This window comes from Barbatula barbatula (genome assembly GCF_947034865.1).
Source record: "Barbatula barbatula genome assembly, chromosome: 1".
Taxonomy (NCBI): domain Eukaryota; kingdom Metazoa; phylum Chordata; class Actinopteri; order Cypriniformes; family Nemacheilidae; genus Barbatula; species Barbatula barbatula.
Window position 1 is genome coordinate 498,929 of NC_136766.1, and position 22,270 is coordinate 521,198.

At 43.9% G+C, this 22,270-nt stretch overlaps 2 protein-coding genes across 2 annotated transcripts; both read right to left on the reverse strand.

Moving 5' to 3' along the window:
• Window positions 1-230: 230 nt before the first annotated feature.
• On the reverse strand, window positions 231-17,477 carry LOC306898322 (mitogen-activated protein kinase kinase kinase 11). Its single transcript, XM_079463724.1, has 10 exons — window positions 16,118-17,477; window positions 11,959-12,139; window positions 6,893-7,041; window positions 6,640-6,815; window positions 4,022-4,265; window positions 3,826-3,933; window positions 3,586-3,727; window positions 3,118-3,224; window positions 2,556-3,038; window positions 231-1,381 (listed from the first exon to the last, which is right to left on the reverse strand). The coding sequence occupies exons 1-10, from the start codon at window positions 16,854-16,856 to the stop codon at window positions 789-791; spliced, it is 2,922 nt and encodes a 973-aa protein (XP_079319850.1). The 5' UTR covers window positions 16,857-17,477; the 3' UTR covers window positions 231-788.
• Window positions 17,478-18,560: 1,083 nt separating this feature from the next.
• On the reverse strand, window positions 18,561-22,264 carry drap1 (DR1-associated protein 1 (negative cofactor 2 alpha)). Its single transcript, XM_079460223.1, has 7 exons — window positions 22,015-22,264; window positions 21,309-21,381; window positions 20,982-21,075; window positions 20,775-20,897; window positions 20,611-20,701; window positions 20,125-20,213; window positions 18,561-19,869 (listed from the first exon to the last, which is right to left on the reverse strand). Exons 1-7 carry the CDS (start codon window positions 22,054-22,056, stop codon window positions 19,704-19,706), a joined length of 678 nt encoding a protein of 225 aa, XP_079316349.1. The 5' UTR covers window positions 22,057-22,264; the 3' UTR covers window positions 18,561-19,703.
• Window positions 22,265-22,270: the final 6 nt, after the last annotated feature.

The window sequence follows — 22,270 nt, forward strand, 5'->3', positions numbered from 1 at the left end:
GTAAATCAAGAGAGATGATGTTTCCATTCATGTGTCATAGCTTAAAGGGACAGTTTTCTCCTATCATTTATTCGCTCTCGTACGGTTATAAATGTGTGTGCGAGTCTTTCTTTAGTGACACTCCAAAGAAGATATTTTGAGAAATGTCTCAGTGGTATTGTTTTCTTCAAAATATCTTCTTTTGTGTTTTGGCGAAGAAAGAAAGTTTTGACATGACACGAAAGGGAACAAATGATGAAAGTGTGTTTAATAAATCCAATATATATCAACCGAAGGTCATCGTTCAAGTGTTGTTTTCTGAGAGTGAATCTCAGTACAGTACAGCTTGCAACACCACTGGACATGACCTAAGATGTAAGGGTGTACATGCATGTGAAGGATGGAAAGGATTCATGACAGAATAAAGAACTCAGGATTATATTGCCTTCTATGAAACGCTGGAAGACTAGAGTCATCAAACACGGATGATTTGAATTAAATATTAAAGTTGGCTTTTCCTGGCCAGACACCAAAACACGAGCATCACAAAACCTGCTGACAGGTTTAATATCATGTGAATCGTTTTAAAATGAAACTAGCTTCCGGCAGATGGAAATGTTAACCGCAGATATTCTTCAGCGCGCACGTGGAATGACATCTGAGCTGACGTCAGTTCCTCCCAAATGAAGCGTAAAACACGAGAGAACTCGTCTGAATCAACAACTTATTCCTCATGTCCAGATGTGAGAGCCACAGTTTTCTTTCCAACTCAACATTGTAAATCCTTTCCCAGAATGCACTTGAGGGGTTTAGAAGCGATCGTCTCTGTGTTGAGTGGGTGTTTTGAAGGGGCTGAGCCCGAGGGTCCGTCGAGGATGAATCCTCTCTTTGGCAGCGTCTAGAGGCTTGTTGTTGGCAGCTGCCCAGCCCAGATCCATGAGCGAACAATCGGCCGGGTTCACCTTGACAGGGAGATTGGGGCTTCCGTTCGTGGAGCAGGGAGCCGAGCGTGAAGTCGGGAAGGGGGCGGAGAACGGGTCTAAGGTGGAGGCGGGGTCAGAGTTCACGGAAGGGTCTACCTTTAGATTAAAAGGGTCACAGTCTGGAGAAGGGAACGGGTCACAGTTTGTGAAGGGGTTGGTGGGAGAGGGTTGATGGTAGCCCAGTCGAGGGCTGGCAGGGCTACTGGATGAAGCTGACTTCTTCACGCCCGCTCTGTCCGTCCCGCCGGCGGATATGAAACTCCACGGGTCGATGCGATGCCGGACTGGCGAGGGACGCGGACGAGGGATGATGTTTACCTCTAGGCGATGTGGTTGGGGACTCCACAGATGAGGGTCTGGATACACCGGAGATCTGTCTTCAATCTCAAACGTGTCTTGACACAGAGGAAGATCCAACACTGTTAGCAGATGAGAGGACAAAAAACCTTCAGCGACCACGTGACAGAAGCAAAGACACACAATTGTTTCACTGTTTCAAGTTTCATAAACAAAACAACCAAATGAAATGTTCGGTAAAGTTCAACTATAAATCGTTTGTCAAAAGCACAAATCTCAAAAATGTTCCCAAATGTTTTGTTAATGTTAAGGCCAGTGATGTGTTGGTTAAGTGATTCTCACAAACGCTGTACGAGAATCAGTTTATCAATCAATAAAACCAAACAATCAGTCTGTGACCTGTAAAAAATTCACAGATTTATTTTAACGTTTGTTTAACAGCAGCCTTCAGAATAGATCAACATCAGCACCGGGATTCACACATGATCATATTTTGTCCTTGTTTCCAAAGCGAGAGGCTGCGTTTGCTAAGCATCCATGAGATATGTTCATGTAAAGGATAAATTGATTTCTAGCAGTAGCTCTGCTGTAAGCGCTCGCTATGAGCGTGACTGTCACGCGTCTACATTTAAAACAATGAACTTGAGCAAGGCTAACTTGCGAGTTTGGACTAGTAAAGCACAAGTGGTTTTTGTGATCTCAAAAACGTTTTGGAGGGCATTTACATATGTCGGAACGCTCCGTGAGCAAACAAATCTATAGCATATTTTTCTTTCACCATAGAGAAAACTAAAAACTTAGTTTTAAACGTATTATTATTATTATTTGAAAAATAAACGTTAACTTAATTAAATTTTGAACATCCCTAGCAAGTGTGTCAAATGTGGGAGCACTGCCCACAAGGCTATCGACTCTGACTACAGAGACTATTATATTATAATATATGATATAATATGGTATACCATGGTCTGTTAGAATACTGGGGTCTGATTGGCATTAAACGCACGTGGAGCTCCAGTCAGTTCGATTACATTCAAAATTAATTTAGCGGTTTGATCTAAAGCTACACTGTAAACATCAATAACAGATTTAACTTGGCAAATAACCATGATATAAGCGGGATAATCCACAGCTAGCTGCTAATGCACTTCGTGGCGGCAACCACCCTCCACTTCGCTTATAGTTTTTGGAAACTATATTTCTTAAGTTTGAATTGAGTCCTAAAGATGTTTTTAATTCTCCTCAAGAACAATTAATGGAGGTGATCTCAGAGGACAGTGAATGTAATGATGTTACCCAGCTGAGACACTGGTCTTCTCCTGCCCTCGCCGTCCCGATACCACACCTCACTGGCCATCTCTCCGTTCATCGTCCCGTCTCCAGGACTGTGGTGGGGCGTGCGGCGAGTCCTTCTGTCTCTGGGGTTAGGGGGCGGGGGGGTCAGAGGTAATGGTTTCACCCCACACGGTTTTAACGCATCCAGGAATCCTCGCGGCAGAGAGTCTGTGCTGAACGTGATCAAATCTCCCACTACCTCTGGCTCGGCAGCTCGCTCCGGTTCCAGATCCAGCGCGGGCAGGTGTGTTCTGGAGGAGGCCCGCGGGGGCGGTGTGGGGGGCTGCTGAGGCTCCAGACAGCGACCCAGAGCCACGGACGCCAGCAGGGTGGTGCTGCCAAGCAGAGCACGGTGTGTGCTCTTAGTGAGAGACGACGGTCCGAGGTGATCTGATTTGGGAGAGCCGCAGGGCGACCAGCCTCCTTCCTCACTCTCGGACCCTTCTGCCGGTCACAAATGAGACAGCTTTTTCACTGCCACTTCACAACTGATTTCTGCTGTGTGTGCGTGCATGTGTTTTACCGTTGTGGTTGCATTCTGGTGTGATGGGTATGTATTCCTCAAAATCTGCTTTAGAATCCTGGTTTTCGTTACTGTCCATGTCTAGAAGTTTGGCTCGCATCGACAGACTAACACACAAACACAATACAAATCACTGTTCTCATGCATCAATCATTGTAAATGGACCTTTGTCACGTTTCTGGGTTTCTCTGCAATGGAAGTCGTCAGAGTTGGGTAAACATCTATAGCGGTGAATGGGAAACGTCCACAAATATATTTTGTGCATTCTCGTTTGCTCAGAAAATCTCTACGATGGCTTTTCAACAAAATTTTAAAATACAAATAAGAGAGCCACACTCGCATTAGCGTTAACTATACTTTTGTAATTTGAGGTACTATAGTGCAAAGTATAGTGTTATAAACGAGCATAGTAAAAAAAGGTCCATTATTTAGGAAATATAATAAATAAATATGAATGATTGTGTGTACCTGTTTTCTGGTGTACTGAGTCTGAGAATCTTTGGGCTTTTGGGACTCAGATGTGGACCTGCAAACCTCCTCTCACCGTTCGACTGCTTGTGTGGAAGAGACTCTACAGGCCAAACTGAACTCCAGCGACTGTCACTCGGCACTGACAGACAGACAGACAGACAGAGCGTGTGTCAGTGTATGTGAACGTCTGTTGTTATTATCCAGTGACATGAAGAATAAAATAAAAATCACACTCACACTGTATGGCACGGAAGCGCGGCCCAATGGACGGCGAGCCCAGATCTGGAGAATTCCGTCTCTTCTCCAAACACGGAGACGCCTGAACTGTGATCTTATGAATAAAATCTGCAGGACACACGATTCAAGCACATTACATCATCATCATGTGTCATGAACACTACACACTGCTCAATGTGTGTGTGTGTGGGCTCACCCTGTGGCATGCTGATCTTCTCTCCGTTCTTCACCTTGAGTTTGTGTTTCTTGAAGGTTCCTTTGCGTTTCTTGACGTTGGGTTTGTGGTTCTGGTTCAGATGGAGAATGAGAAGTGAAAGTTCTCGCTCAAACACGTCCTGCTCCCACTGAGCCAACTGCTGCTCCCGCTGACGGAGTAACTCCTCGTGACACTTCTGCTCAAGAGCGGCTCGCTTCAGCTCCTCCTCACGACAACGCAACTCCTGCACACACACACACACAGTTAGTGCTTATAATGTGAAAACTGCTTTTCATAGGAGTTGTTGGTTTGGCCACAATGGATTGTGTTTAGGGTTAATCATCGAGTCAAAAGGTTTGTTCACACCAGGACGATAATCATGCATGTATCGCCAACGTTTTTCAAGACGTTTTACAGCATTCAGGCCCAAGTGATTTTCCCTGCCGATTAACCGAGTGAACGTGCAAAATCACTCCCTGACATAGATGGCGGTATTTGAAAAACCCAAAAAGGTGGCGCTGCACAACCTTATGCTTCTGACACTTGCTTGTCACACAGAGGATGAATTGATCTTGCCACCGTGCATCTTTTAAATAAGCTGTGGGTGTGTCCGAAATCGAATGCTATTACAGTACGTATTGAATTTGGCCATAAAAACAGTACGTTCTTTATAGTATGAGTGGGAGTAGTACGAATACATTTCAGACACACTGCAACCGCCATGTTTTATGGTCATGTGATCCGTATGCTCTTTGACCTATGACGTTATAACAACAACCTACACGTGAGCCTTTATAAAAACATAATTTAGTCACGAGAAATTCATTTATTGGAACTTACTCAGCTATATATATAGTGCACTATATCGGGTGTCCGCTATTTAGTAGTGTTGTCTGAATTCTGAGTAAAAACATCTCATTCCCTACACTTTTTAACCCACAATACATTCTGATTTTGAGTGTACATCAGCTGGAGGAGAGTGACCATTAATGACACAAATCTACGTTTATAAACTTTGTTTGTTCTTGTTGACAGTTGTTTTCTAGTTTTTGAGAATAAACCGATTAAATGTTATATACAGCATATATAGTTTTATGTGAAATATATTAAGTATGATATTTGACCTGTGTTTTGACCTATAACCTTATATGTTTTGTTTATAGTCAATGTTTCCTTGTACAGCTGCTTTGTAACAATGAAAATTGTAAAAAGTGCTATATATTTACATTTATTCTTTTGGCAGACGCTTTTATCCAAGTGTAACGGGTGCAAGCTAGTGAAGAGCTGTGCAGTGTGTAAGCCTCACTCCCCGACCAACAGAGACGCTCTAGCGACAGACGCTAGTGACTGCGGTCTTTAGCCTCCTCGTTAGAGCGCCCGTCTCCCGTTCGGACCGACGTCTGGTTGAAGCCCGCAGAGAGTGGGGCGAGTGGGACCGGCTACACAAAGCGACTTACAAGTAGTTTTTTACAGTGACACATTACTGCAGAGCAATCAGGGGTAAGGTGTCTTGCTCAAGGACCCTTCAGTCATGACCTGCTGACACTGAGATTAGAACCAGCAACCTTCTGATCACAAGCAACCTGCGTCACCAAGTCGTATTTAACTGTAATTTCAGCAGCTCCAGGCACATGAACAAAAGCGCCAATCTCATTGGTCAGATTTTAATGCGGCTCGTCAAGCCAAAAAAACAACCCTGATGCAAAAAATAATTTGCGCGGTTAGTTTAGTCACAAGGCGTTAAATGTTGGCGATAAGCGAGCGATCACTGTACGGTGTGGACAAGTCTTTATAATAAACTAGTAACTTTGTCTTTTTAGTTGAAACTTGTAACTTTGTATCAGCACCTATTGTATTATTGCTCTTTTGGATAAAAGCGTCTGCTAAAGCATTAAATGTAAAAAATTTCAATTTGACAGAAATTAGTGTGGAAAACAAGTTACCGTGGTTTTTACTGTAGTAACTATATATATATATATAAGAAATGAAACAGAAGGTGCTGCTGCAGCAGTGTAAAGTGCATCGGTAACATCAGTAACACTTTACAATAAGGTGCCTTTAGTTAACATGAGTAAATGCATCAGCTAACAATTAACAATTTAGTTTATTAATCCTTGTTAATGTTGGTTCATGTCAATACAGGTAGTATAGTGACAGCTTTGATTTGAATCATGTGTTAGTAAATGATGAAATTAACTTGAATTAATATGAATACATGCTGTATAAGTATTGTTCATGTTAGCTAATAGCACCTTATTGTAAAGTGTTACCAAAGCATCTGCTGAATGCACAACAGTGGTCAAAAGGGATATGAACTCTGGAAATGTCTTTTCCTCATTATTAAAGCTGTCGTAAGTATTCTGTACGTGTGTTTTAGGAGTCGAAATGAAGCTCAGCTATTAAAAGAATTCAACAAGGTTTGTTTTGACCCTTTTGATATTACAATACAATTATATAAAATAAGGTTTTCTCCAATAAATACCTCAATTGTTTTCGTTATAGTATGTGCTCATTTAAATGAACGTGTAGTGTCATTAAAATGAAATGTCTCGTGAGTTTTGGTCACCACTGTAACTACGAGACGTCAAACGTGAAAGCAGATGGAGATCATGTGTCACCTTCTCTTTTGCTCGGAGTTCATCAAACATGTCCTGAATCTCAAGCTTCCAGTCCTCCTGAAGAGAATGAAATGAATCGGGAGGCATCTCATCCATCACCTGTCGCTCCAGAGCGCTCAGCTGATCCAGTATAGAACTGAAACTGGGTCTCCTGTGAGGATCCTGATCCCAACACTCTTATAAACACAAACACACACAACGTCATTTAAACCGCAGCACATTTACACACGACACGATGAATGAATGAACGCACCAGACATGAGCTGAGCGAAGGGTTCAGGACAGGTGGATGGAATGGGAAGAGTCAGTTTATTCACAGCGACTCCGTACGCCACAGCCAGACCGTCAATACCTCTGTATGGAGCTTCACCTGTCAACAACTCCCACAACAACACTCCATAACTGACACACACACACACAAGAGAGAGAGACAATAGACAAAATTAAAACTTAAGATGAATTTGACCGATAGTACGGCACAAGAGACCCTCAGGCCAGTTGCCTAACATCGGATCGGACCAGGGCTGTATCGAAACCACACTTTATCATTTGCACGTTTTTATGCCTTGCCTATTTAAATATTCTCAAAAAGATGCACATAAAATGATGACAAAATACCCATATTAGTAAGTATCCTAGTAAAAGTAATCCACTGTTTTGAATGAACATAAAAAGGCATGCGTTACGGTACATTACATCTGTGCATCTCTTAAAGAGGCAGCAGCATAATAAACATCTGTTTCAATGTTCATCAAACAACAAAGGACGTAGACAAAAACACTCATGACTGAGTGTCAGAACGAATAACAACAGATGCATTTGTTGCATCAAAGAGTGCAGAACAGTCCTCTACTCTCAGCCAGTCTGGCCGGGGGGGCTGCTAGAATTTTAGTTTTATTTAACTAACTCTACATATGGGAATTTATAGTGTGTCTGATATTTGACCTGTGTTTCTCTCTCCTTATTGTGGGTGTGTGGTTCTAGGTGATGGTGCCTGTGCATGTGTGTTTGTGAGTGTTGTGTGTGTGTAGTGTTTCTTGATAATTTGCCTGAATTGTCTCAAATCTCTAGCATGAGTAATAACGTTGAAGATCTTGACCTTACCATTAAACATATTAATGCCAACTTAACGGAAACGCTAGACATAGTTGCTCCCTTGCGCTTAAAGAAGATTAAAAATGACAGACCGACACCGTGGAAAAATGAACACACTCAGGCTCTAAAGAAAGCGGCACGAAAAATGGAGCGCAACTTTAAGAAAACTAAATTAGAGGTATTTCGTACTGCCTGGAAGGATAGTATTAAAAATACAGGAAAGCCCTAAAAACGTCTAGATCCGCCTACCTTTCATCACTAATAGAAGAAAACCAGCATAACCCTAGGTTTTTATTTGATACAGTGGCTAAATTAACCAAAAATAAATCGTCAGCGACTTCTGATTCTGTATACCAGCATAGCAGTGATGAATTTATGAACTTCTTCACAATGATTTCCAAGATATTAGAGAAAAAGTATAATTATGCAACCAGAAGTGAATCCTGCTGAACAAACGACTAACTACAGCACCTCTAAGGAGAAATTACGTTTATTTTCTACTATAGATCACGATGAACTCTCTAAAATCATTAGATCATCTAAATCAACTTCATGCATGTTAGACCCTATACCTACAAATCTTCTGAAAGAGATGCTCCCAGAAATTATAGATCCTCTACTTAGCATTATTAACTCATCTCTGACATTAGGACATGTGCCTAAAGCATATAAAGTGGCTGTTATAAGGCCCCTTGTCAAAAAACCCCATCTGGACCCTGGAGAACTAGTTAACTACAGACCTATTTCGAATCTACCTTTCTTATCTAAAGTTCTGGAAAAAGTAGTCTCAACTCAAATATGTTCCTTCCTCCAAAGGAATGAGATTAATGAATATTTCCAGTCTGGATTTAAAGCACATCACAGTACAGAGACTGCTCTGATTAGAGTTACAAATGATCTGCTTATGGTGTCCGACCGAGGTTGTATCTCCTTATTGGTGCCGCTAGATCTTAGTGCTGCATTCGACACCATTGACCACGGCATGCTCCTACATAGCCTTGATAATTATGACGGCATTAAGGTAATAGCTTTGAAATGGCTTAGATCTTATTTATGCGACCGTTTCCAATATGTAGCAATAACAATGAGGTATCATGCAAATCGCAAGTCCAGTACTGTGTACCACAGGGCTCAGTCTTAGGGCCTATGCTCTTCGCATTATACATGTTACCCCTAGGAGATATAATAAAGCGACACGGAGTAAGCTTTCACTGCTATGCTGATGATACGCAACTTCATATTTCCTCGAAGCCTCATGAAACACAGCAATTCCATCGAATAGTGGAATGCATAGTCGATATAAAAAAGTGGATGAGTAGCAATTTTTTATTACTGAACTCGGACAAAACTGAAGTGTTACTTATCGGACCGAAAACCACCCTACGTAACAACCAAGAATACTGCTTAACTATTGATGGATCTTCCATAAAACCCTCATCTTCAGCTAAGAATCTTGGCTTTATATTCGATAGTACTCTGTCATTTGAGAACCAGGTCGCCAACACCTGTAAGATTGCGTTTTTCCATCTTAAAAATATATCTAAACTACGTCATATGCGGTCACCATCAGATGCAGAGTAGAGGTCTTCACGGGTCCACTTAGATCCGACAACCCGAGGTCCGGCCCGAGACCCGAGCGGGTTCGGGTATAAAAGATTCACGGGAGCTTCGGACACGGGTCGGGTATATTATTAGTGTCTTCGGGTCTCGGGTAACATAAAGTAAAAAATTGTTTTGCTTAATTGACCCGAGGAAGACCCGAACTATCCTGTATAATAACAGCGCGTCGCTTGTGTGTGTGTGTGTAGTTACCAACTCTCCTCCAACCCTCAGCCGATCGGTTGAAAGCCACGCAAATCTTCTGAAAGTCGCGGTGATCTTAAATCACCTTAGAATTGAAATCCCGAAGATTCCAAACGCTGCAGGGGTTTGCACTCGATGTAGTTACCATCGTATTCAGGAAAAACATACTTCCACCAGGCGACCAGAAGTAGATATTAAAAGACGCGCACATTTCAGTACTACGTGGTTTGGAACACATTGTTGAGACAGAATGTTCGCGCGAGTGGTTGCCATGTCGTCATACCTACTTATTTAGATTTGATTCAGCTAAAACTGGCACAACCCATTTAGCCTCAGTTTGCACAGCTTTAAAATAAAAACGTTATCGGGTCTGTCTCGGGTTCGGGTAAAAAGTGATTCGGGTCATTTCAGGTCAAGTAAAGATCTTTGGACCTGAGAAGACCTCTGATGCAGAGAAGCTTATACATGCCTTTATGACATCAAGACTAGATTCCTGTAATGCACTATTAGGTGGTTGCCCTGCAGGCCTATTACAAAAACTCCAACTGGTCCAAAACGCGGCAGCTCGAGTTCTTACACGTACAAAAAAGTATGAGCATATTAGCCCGGTTCTGTCAACCTTGCACTGGTTACCTATAAAGCATCGCATAAATTTTAAAATCTTGCTTATTACCTATAAAGCCTTGCATGGTTTAGCTCATCACTACTTGAGAGAACTTCTAACGTATTATAGTCCATCACGTGCACTACGCTCTCAAGCGTCAGGTCAGTTGGTAATACCTAGAATTTCAAAATCAAGTGCAGGCGGCAGATCCTTTTCCTATCTAGCGCCTAAACTTTGGAACAGTCTTCCCTGCACTGTCCGGGAGGCAGACACACTCTGTCAGTTTAAATCTAGACTAAAGACGCATCTTTTTAATCTTGCATACACTACACTATCATAATATATATATTTCAAAGATATAGGCTGCACTAGTTAGATCAACTGGAACCAGGGACACTTCCAATAACAACTGATGCATTTGTTGCATCAAAGAGTCCAGAACAGTCCTCTACTCTCAACCAGTCTTGTCTCATTGTTCCAAGGTTACCGGAGCGGGCAGGACGCAATCCATTCCCAGACCTGACAAATGCTCTGATGATAGAGCTGGACAAAGGATGTGGCGATGCTACAAAACTTCAGTCGCTATTAGATTATTAATGATCATTTTAAATCTAACTTTTTTTATTTTGCCTTGTTGTGCAAGCACTGTTGAGCTTGTGCAGAGGCAGCAGTTTTTGCCAGAGGGGAACTGGAATCCCCTGGTTAGGCCTGGTTTCCCTCTGAGGTTTTTTTTCTCCTCCAATGGAGTTTTGGGTTCCTCGCCACCGTTTGCATACTGTTTTGCACTGTTTGCCTGGCCGGGGGGGCTGCTAGAATTTTATAGTCTTATTTAACTAACACTGCATATAGGAATTTATTGTGTGTCTGATATTTGACCTGTGTTTTGACTTCCATAACCTTTTATGTTTTACTTATAGTCAATGTTTTCTTGTACAGCTGCTTTGTAACAATGAAAATTGTAAAAAGCGCTATATAAATAAAGCTGACTTGACTTGCAGAAGCGGCGTGGTGTCATTTGCCTGTCAAAGTAGCACTTTAACACATTTGAGCGGATTTAAACAGATGTACAATCTCAGAAATATATGAGAATGTATCTCCTTTCATGCGCACACTGACACTCATCGCATGGAGGATGATTCTAAAGGTACAGTCTTGAAAGATTATTTAGGCCCTATAGCTGTTTTGTATGATGTGGATGTGATGTTTTTTCTGTCGCTTCTGCTGTCTGAATGGACATTTTTGTCCACACGCAGATTGCAAAAGAAATTTGCAATGTGCGGGAGCTTCAATGACTGTGCGTGGCCATGCACATGCGCAGCCGAGAGGGAACATTGGTTGTGCTCATGTTTTACATTTTTTACAAACAGTTGTCTGTGAGCAAACCGTAATTAGAAGACCCCCTGCAGTTCCACCGCAGACCCCCGGTTGAAGACTCATGCTTTACACGAAGTGATTTATACTATAAACTCATGACATGAGAGAAAACAAACCAGCAATAAAATGAGAACACAGGTTTTATATAGTGCTGTAATTATAGTTGAATGTGGATTTGAACTCTTTTAATGTCCAACCCAATCATTCCTAATCAATTTACAGGAAAGACTCACAAGCCTCGTGTGTTTAAAGACCATCAGATATGAGTAACGGTAAGTATCTCTCACGGTGTTTTATTCTGCTGAAACGTTCGTTCATTGTGTGACTCTGACATGTTTCGATCGCCGCCATTAACACATGATCATCAGTCCACATGAAATGATGTGAACAGATAGTTGATCATCTCGCATCTACAGGCACAGTGTGTGAATCATGCGTCTCACCTCCACACGTCACTGCCTTTAGAGAAGGTGGAGGATTTAATGACCTCGGGTGCCATCCACGCGTACGTGCCCGCCGTGCTCATCTTTGTGGTCTTGTGCCACTCTCTCGCCAGTCCGAAGTCTGTGATCTTCAGAGTCTTTCCCTCGATGCCGTCATCCTCGATGGGCTCGGCCAGCAGAACTGACAGACAGAGAGACATTTCATTCAGCTCATTTTCAAATGACTTTCACTGAAAGAAGTACTTTACACTGAACATGAACATCGTGAGAAGAAACTGAGTTGACACGTCATTCATTCCCGAGAGCAGAATCTGTCACAGAATGATCAAACACACTTGAGAAGGAAAGAAAAACCACAAGAGCTCTGTCAGAATCTTCACAAATACACAAAGATATCAGTGTTATAATGTTTGTGTGTGTGTGTGTGTGTAACTTTTACTGTAATCATGAAATCAGTTTTTGTATGTAATCACTTTGAATGACCCATGTTTAAATAAAACTGCCTCGCCTATCAGTGAGTATCATGTGTGTCATAAACCATCGATTCACTCTCACGAAGAGACACAGACAGACAGACAGACAGACAGACAGACAGAGAGCACTTCCCTTTAGCTGTCTGTCTCTCTGCAGCGTGTGTGTGACGTCAAAGCTGTTGCAAGAGACAGCAGAAGACAGAGAGCTTTGTGTCCGTGTGTGTGTGTGTCATCTGAAGTCAATATGAAGCAGAACTGCAGAAGTGAAACTGAAGCGCTGGATTTCCTTCAACCTGATTCAACATTCAACAATAAGAATCTGACACACACATGTACACATGTCTACACATCACGAGAGCACCAATCGTCTGTCTGTCTTCTGTTTAAAACACTGCACACTTGCCTGCATTCAGACAGCAGCTGTGGGCTGATGGTAACCACGGCGACCGGCGGTGTTTATTTACAGCTGTTGCTGAAGCTGGACGACTGTGTATACCATCACAATCCCACAATTCACCTCCAGTCTCCAGAATCATAACTGTGTGTGTGTGTCTACGGAGACAAAGAGTCTTTCTTCACGGGAAAAACCCCCAGTGCACTACAATCCAACACCCACCCGCAGCAGGCAGACAGACAGACAGGGCATGCAGACACACACACACACACGTACACACGCCCGCCTACAGCAGACAGACAGGGCATGTGGACACACATACACACGCATGCGCACACACACAGCAGACAGACAGACAGGGCAAGCGCACACACACAGCAGACAGACAGGGCCTGGCACACACACACACAGCAGACAGACAGACAGACAGGGCGAGTGCGTGCACACAGCAGACAGACACGGTGCACGAGTGCACACAAACACAGCATAAAGACAGCATGCGTGCACAGACGCACGCACACACAGCAGACAGACATGGCGAGCGCGCACACACAGCAGACAGACAGACATGGCGTGCACGCACAAACCCACATCAGACAGACAGCATGCTCGCACACACGCATGCACGCACATGGCAGACAGACAGACAAACATGGCGCGCACAAACACACACACACAGCAGACAGACAGACAGGGCGAGCACACACACACAGCAGACAGACAGGGCGCGTGCACACACACACACACAGCAGACAGACAGACAGGGCAAGCGCACACACACAGCAGACAGACAGGGCCTGGCACACACACACACAGCAGACAGACAGACAGACAGGGCGAGTGCGTGCACACAGCAGACAGACAGGGCCTGGCACACACACACACAGCAGACAGACAGACAGACAGGGCGAGTGCGTGCACACAGCAGACAGACACGGTGCGCGAGTGCACACAAACACAGCATAAAGACAGCATGCGTGCACAGACGCATGCACACACACAGCAGACAGACCGACATGGCGCGCACGAACACACACACACAGCAGACAGACAGACACAACGAGCGCACACACACAGCAGACAGACAGACACAACGAGCGCACACACACAGCAGACAGACAGACACAACGAGCGCACACACACAGCAGACAGACAGACACAACGAGCGCACACACACAGCAGACAGACAGACACAACGAGCGCACACACACAGCAGACAGACAGACACAACGAGCGCACACACACAGCAGACAGACAGACACAACGAGCGCACACACACAGCAGACAGACAGACACAACGAGCGCACACACACAGCAGACAGGCCGTGCGCATACACACAAATAATTGAATGTGCTGCTTTTCCCAGCAGAGAGTCATGTGCCCGGGTGAGCAAGACCTGGCGGGGCAACACTGGACACATTTGACCACGGAATTAAAGAGAAGGTTTATCCAAAAAGGCACATTGTGTGTCCTTATGCGCTTTGTCTGAACAGAACACAACTTTTCAACCGCTATGTTAAGTAAGCAATGAAAGAACGATCGGCTCTAGGGGTGTAACGGTTCAAATGACTCACGGTTCGGTTTGTGTCGCGGTATTAGGGTCACGGTTTCGGTTAGGTATGTTCAGGGGAAAGGGACTACTGACAAATAAAAAATAAGAACAAATAATCAAGCTACAAGTAACAGCAGCAATAATATGGTTAACGAACAATATTATAAAGGCGTCATCAGTTTTAAGATCATGATTGGTGGATTGGTCGATTTTTTACCAAGAACTTTTACACCCCTAATAGGCTCCCCGTTCTCCGTAGCGCTCCCACACTAAAAGTATATTATAAATGAATGAATACTAGAAATAAAATGTATTATTAGTATTATCTAGTGGAGAAGACTAGGAGTTAGGGTTAATGATCTCTTACAGTATGTTTAATGCTTGCGGAAATCTGAAAGAAACAACTGAATTTATGACGTTTGAGAATCGATATTGAATCGATCGCATTAAAAAAACTGAATAATCTAAATATGATGATTTTTTTGCCCAGCTCTATACATAAGCATCACAAAACATGTTATTCACTTCCAGAAAACCAGGTTCATACCTGCCTCACCAGCCAAATCTCTCTCTTTAATCTCCGGATGTTTCTTTCTAAAATAACGCTAGACATGCCAGTGAATGAGAACCAGAGAGGGTCAAGCTGATATGCGCCACGTGATGAACATATCATCTCGTGTCTCCCAACAAGCCGTCGTGTGATTGGACGAGTCATTCAGGTCACAAGCGGATGGAAGTGCAAATTCAGTCCCGAAATTCAGAATCTCGATCTGCAATGATGAAGTTTGCAATGATGAAAGATATTCTCAATATTTCCTGTTGTCTTGTGTCTCTACTGTCTGTATGAATATATATGTACAGTAAATCTGCTCACGTAGAACAAAACTGTAAAAATGCATCACATTAGAAATCAATCACTGCACAGAAATATATGATGAAGAATATAATTCACACGCACTTAAATATGAAGGCAAGCTGATAAAACTGTCAGCATCATATTATTTTTTACATACAGATCTGTGGACACGTGTGACTATATGGATAAAATACACACATCTACTGATTTTTCCACATCCTGGAATTTGGCTTCAACTTTTGGGTCAAATTGTGGGGAAATGTTTTGTACCCCATAAATATTCACCCATGACCTTTCTATCTATAAGTTTATGTGATGATATTGACACAGAATGACCTGTAATCCTCCAGAACAGAGGGAAATGCGCACCGCCTTCGGAAAACGAGCAGGAAGTGAAAAATGAAGTGAGCTGCGGAAAAAACTAAACGGATGAAAGAAGAAAGAAAAATACCGGATGCTGAGATCTGGAACACAACTCGAGAGACAAGTGAGGGCAGGTCTGGGACAAAGAATGAAAAAACAACAGAGAGAAGATCAGAATCTACAGCGAGTCAGTGAATTCTGTTGCTTTGGCTGAAGTGTTGCATCAATAACGTGTGTTTTGCGCAACCGAGGTGATTTCCAAGCTGGAAGCAGAGGATCATGGGATACCATGTTGTTCTCAATTCTGTGGAAGTGAATGCAAGCTTGCTTCTCGTCAGCTGGTCCTACAGTGACCTTTGACCCGTGTGGGTACTGTAAATCATTTCACATTCATGTCAACATCCCCCACCTCACAAACAGAGCAATGGAGCAAATAACCCCAGTGAACATTCAGTGGACCCTCACTTCATGAGACCACCCGACACACGTCCATCAGAGGACGGAGGACGGCGTGACTTACTGTTGTTGGACTTGAGATCTCTGTGGATGACGGGCACGATGGCCCCGCTGTGGAGATAGAGCATCCCGCGGGCGATCTGCACGGCCCAGTTCACCAGCACGTGCGGAGGGATCCGGCGTCCGGCCAGAGCGCGGCTCAGCGGCCCGCCCGAGGCGTACTCCATGATCAGACACAGGTTGGGCTCCTGCAGGCATACTCCCTTCAGCGCGATGATGTTGGGGTGTGTGAGCATTGCGAAGAGTCTGGCCTCGTTCTGGACGCTCTGAGCCGTGACACTGATGTCCTCGTCCGGGTCCTGCCGGGCGGCTTTGACGGCCACCAGCCCGCCCCTCCAGGTGCCCCGGTACACCTTCCCGAAACCGCCCACCCCGATAACCTCTTCTAAGCTCAACTCGTTGAAGTCCACAGCGTCGAGCTCCAACTCGCTCACCACCACGGCCGAGCCCAGGTCCCGCACCACACCGGCGGCGGGTTTGAAGGACACGTAGTTGGAGGGGAAGATTCCCACCTTGTTGTTGACCTTTCCCGCCCACCAGCCCTCGTCACCCGAGATCTCCGAATCCAGAGACAGGACCTCCACAAGGTCGCCCTTACGGAGGGTCAGCTCGTCTTTCCCAGACGCCTCGTAGTCGAACAGCGCCGTCCACACCGGGTTGGTGAAGTTTCCCTTCTGGCTCTGATCCAGACTCTTCCAGGTGGACAGCGGGCCGCGGGAGAAAATGTTCTTCAGCGGCTCCATGATGCTTCAGTGGCGGGATGACGGCTCACCCTCAGATCTCTCATCTGCGAGCGCTCGTCCAGCAGACGCAGACCTCCATGGGATGGACACTGAAGTGTAGCCCCGTTGATGCGGTTCATCCGGTCACTTTTTGGGCCACATGCTTTAAAACGACTTCAAGGAGACGACACACACACACGTCGATATCTACAACAACGTGCCACACAAACGAGACCCACAGAGCGTCCGTATTTTTAGCTGCGGTTGGCGCGAGCAGGAAGCGCTCGAGGCAGAAGAATAGCAGGAAAGGCGCATTAAAGTCTCGCGCTCATACGCGCGCGCGCAAATACACTCGCGTCGCGTTTAACCCTCGTCAGGTTGCTCGTTCTGGACCGATCATCGTCAAACTTCTGTCGGCTGTTCGTCAAGTTCCGCTGGACTTTTCCCACGCAAACAAACTTTGACCGGCGGATCAGAAACTGAGACGAGCGAGACCGCTGCGGGTGACCGCGTCGCGGTGTTTAAAAACCGTCGCGTCGCCGAAACGCCTCGGTGTTGCTCGCGTTGATTCTCGCGGCTCCAAAGTTCTCCCACGGTCGGTGCGTATGTGTCCGTTTACCGTGAACTCTCGTCCCGTCTGTCCGGTAGTGGGTGGGACAGGAAAAGAATCAGATGACTGGAAGCTCCGCCTCCTTCTCATGGACTCTGCGCGTGCGCGTTGTGTGTTTTCCTGCTCGTCAATCCTTCTAGTATTTACACTCTGAAATAAAATGAGCAATAATGGAAAAACATCACATAATACATTTGAAGAGATCTCGACGTACCTTTACCGTTTAAAACACTTTACTATATTTTTATAGCATTTTTTCCAACAGACGACGTTGAAAAAAGTTAGATTTGTTCACTTTGAGGTGAAAGTTGTCGCTGAGTTATGGTTAAAACACCCTGACGCACACGAGTCTTTATTCTGATGGGTTCCTGACTGAACATGAATTATGTTTTATTATCTTCACCAAACTATCACGCAAATGAAATCACAGATCATCAAAATCACAAGACATCACACATGTGATTACACAAAAACATTATAAATATGTCTCTTAATAACATAACATATTTACAAATGATTAAACGAATTGCCTGTTTGTGACGCTTGAAGGTCGTTTCTCACTTTAAAACCCAAACTAAACGTCTTTTCCTCACAGAAGTTTTGCATTCGGTTAAAATGAGCTAATCAAATATTTCTATTTCACATCTCATGTGTCCAGTAGTCGTGTAATAAGAGGGATAATGTTCAAGCAGCCGTCTGTTATCATGAAATAAAGCCCTTCAGTGAGACACAAGACCCTCCGCTTCAAGGGATTATTCTGACATAACAACCGGCTGTCTGTACATTATCACTTACACTGATGTGTTATTGTGCAGATACATGACTGTAAAATGACTTCACTGACATATATTATATTTCTGCCGTTTAACTCCTATTTTAAGAGCATACAGAAAAAGAAGGCTGTTGTTAATTCACGCGTCACGGTGTTGTTTTGCAGTAATATTACAGGATGGATTATTATTGCGCTTCATTAAACTCAAAATGAAATAGATTTCTTTCATCACATTGTTGCTGTAGCTGTATTATTGAAGGCAATGAATAAACCATGGAGACGGATTGATGATCTCACATATGTTCTGACCAACTATCAGTGTTTTAAAAACATCACAAACATTACTATCAAATACATGTGCTTTATTATGGGGTGAAATGGGAGGTGAACGGGTTCCCTGCAGCCTGCAGTAATAAACATCATTATTCACACCGATGAAACACTTTTGTACCAGAAACAATTTGGAGACACGAGTCAAGCTGACAAAACCTGAGCCTGCATAGTGTGATGTTTGAAATGCAAGACCTCAATTTCTGGAAACAAGAGGATTAAAGCCGTATTAAAGGAGCAAAATACTGAAACCTCACATTTTATTTCACTCATACAAAATCAAGAGAATGTTAAAAGTCAACATACAGCCTGACCGTACACATTTAGACATGAGAAAGCCACGTGCGTCTCTCCAACTTCACAGCAAACATTAAAAAGAGTCTAAAAGTTATAAAAGAAGAGAGAAACGATTTATAGAAATGTGCATCACCAAAGATGATTCCGAAGAAACAAAAAACCTTTAAAACATCTTCATCCATGACACGCTTTGAAATCAAGACATTTTCATCAGAGAAACAGAAGAAAAGCAGAGAAACGTCAACGGATTGTGTTTTGTGACACACTGAACGAGTTTAGCACAGTTCAGCACTGAAAACCCAGAGAAAACAATGCAATCATAAAACTAGCTTTAAAAATATATATATATATATTCACAAAATAAAAAGAACCAAACAATCCACAATCCCTTGCTGAGCAATGACGCCTCGGGCCGCTCTGAAACATTCACTGATGAAACCAAAGCAAATTTCTCCTATGAATGACCCACCGGGGTTTCCTTTCACTTTAACACGGACAACAAAAACAAAAGACTAGAGTGATTGCTTGAGGAGGAAAAGGCTGACAAACTACAACGGAAAGTGCAAAAAAAAATAAAGTACTCGGGGTAAATCTACAAAACCACGTTCTTGCTTTCAGGGTCATTCTCCAAAAAAAGAAAAACTGAGGGGAATCACGAGGTGCCAATCTCCTGTTTACCATAACTGTTCCTTAACAATAAAATAAGAGTTATAAAAAATTAAAACAGCTAATATAGAAGCGATTCATCTTGATGAATTCATCGTGGCTGCGTGACAGCTGTGAACTCCGCTGCCAAGTAAAAACTCTTTCCTGTACCTCACGCAGCAAAAGAACTGAAGTAAATGAATGTGAAACTGAGCTAAGAGTCGTAATCTTCATCGTCGTCGTCGTCTTCGATCTTCTGCGGCAGAGGCGCTGGAGGGGGCAGGGCCATGCCCACGAGTGACGGGTGAGGGGCGAACGCAGGCATGGTGTGGACACCCGGCTGGGCACCGATGGGTGTGTACTGAGGAGTCATGTCCTGCCTGAAGAGAACATGAGGAAAAAGGATTTAGCAGCAACGTCTTGAATCTCGAAACACATCAAGAATCATTTGATTTGAGAAAAATATGTATAAAGTGACATTATTAGCATTATACTCAAAGGTGCTCGAGAGGGAGAGTACAGCGCGAGATTTATTACATCTTTACATGTCGACAGGTTTCTCACAGACGTATCGGAAAACGTGACACTGAAACGATGCTGTGAAGATGTAAAGCAGAGATTTCACGCAGATGTACCTGTGAAAGAGTCCAGAGCCGGTGTGAGACGTGTGCTGCTGCTCCTCCTCTTCCTCTTCCCCATCAGTCTCGCTGTCATCAGACTCATCCTGACATCACATCACATTAATACTGCCGTGAGTTTCATCAAAGATATTTATATTAACAAGATGCGTTGCTGCCATTGAAGTGAATGGGACGCAAGGCTCAACATGGCCGCCCTAGCGAAGCTTTTGCGCATGCGTAGTATATAAAGCAACATGAAAAATTATGAGTTTCATTTGATCATAGGAAAGAGACGTTATGGTACAGTTTACGTGATTTTTTAATATGTGGTTTACATCAGTATTTCCTTTCAGGTCTTGTTTGAAAGATGTAATAACTGCCCGGAGGCACGATGCAAACATGGTTTGTACGACTTCCCTAAACAGACGTCGGTTTCATCCTGACAACAAATGAACTGGATGTCTTTCTATTGCGCAGTTCACTAATGTACAAAGCTTTTACCTCTTGCTCCGATTCGGTTCCAGACAGTTTCATGTCTTTGGCCTTCGTGCCGGTGCCGCCGTTCTTACGTCCCGAGCCGGGCTTACGACCTCTGAAAACACAGACGACACACAATCAGACACAACACAGCGCAGATGGCTGAACAGAGAATGATGGGATCTGACCTGCGTGGTATTTTCTCTGCTCCCTCAGTGTGGTTCTCATCTCCCTCCCCCTGCATGTCTGGCACAGTTGCCACCAGATCCTTCAGGAAGTCAAACTGTTGCTCCAGTTCAATGCACTGTTTACTACACACACACACACACACACACACACAAGGAAATGAGACCGCTGAAATGAAGCCAGGCTGTAACAGGAGTCATGTGACTTACAGGTGTGACGTTGTCATGGTTTTGGCGTTACGTGATTGGGTGACGTGACAGGCCTTGGTCAGCAGAGAGTCCAGAAACAGCTCAAGAGCACGAGCTCGATTCACGATTAAGGAAAGAGGGATTAGATGACCAGACAACACTAATTTAAACCACTAAATTCACAAACTGGGATTGTGTGGAACTGAAGAGCATTTCCATTCAGATTATCTACTCGCAACTGGAAATTTAACCCTAACTTATGATAATAAAAAGGAACACAGAGAGAGAAAGAGAAAACAGCATCATCAGGTGAACGATGAGAGAACACCGCTGACAGTTTCAGGATACAGATGATAACTGGAACCGCGGCCGCCACTTTGCCTATTTCTTCATCCGTCTGCATGATTTTCTTAATCCTGGCCTGCAAGCACACAGAGACACTGATGAAGACACACACCACGTGATGTGAAACTGAAACACATCATTCATCACGCAGATGAAGAGCAGTCGGGCGTGATGTTTATCATCATATGTCAACAACACATGCAGAATGTGAATAGTGAACTGCTCAATAGATCTGCAGTGGTCCTGTAAACTGTCATTCAGATCAGACACATCTGGTTAAACTGGATTATAGGTCTGATCTGACAGCACTGCAGGACCTTCAATTACACTTTAACCCCCCCCCCCCCCACACACACACACACATTAGCATGAATGCTAACACTCTTAAACGGAACACTGAAAGCTCATTAAAGGAGCAAATGAAGTTCATATCTAGTGTTTGTGAAAATATGAATCCAACACATCAGCTGAAATCAAAACAGGAGAGTTATATCGGATTCAAACGTCACATTACAGCTGAACGGTCAGACACATTCGTGTTAGCATGCTAGCGGCTAACTGACTGAATGAATTTGCTCGGTTCTGTTATTAATCTCACTAGAAATAAAGATTCTTCATCTCACAAAGACACAGTTACACACCGGAAGCTCTTTACATGCTTGATTTAGTTGTGTGTGTGTGTGTAATGTGAGGATAGAGGGTGTCTCACCGGAGGGAATCTGGCGTTGTATTTCTTCTTCTTGCTCGGCATATCGGCGATGATTCGGACCGGTACCGGCGGCTCGAGCTCGGTTCCGTCAGTCTGCCGTTATAAACGTGATAAATGTCGATATTGAAGTCCCGCGACGCGCCGCCGGAGTCTTTAAAGCGCCATCGGTGCGCGTCTGCGAGTTTTATCGGCGTTTTACGGCGATTGTTTTCTGCGCCACTTCTCGCTGTTTTACGACGAGCTTTCGCGCGCTGAC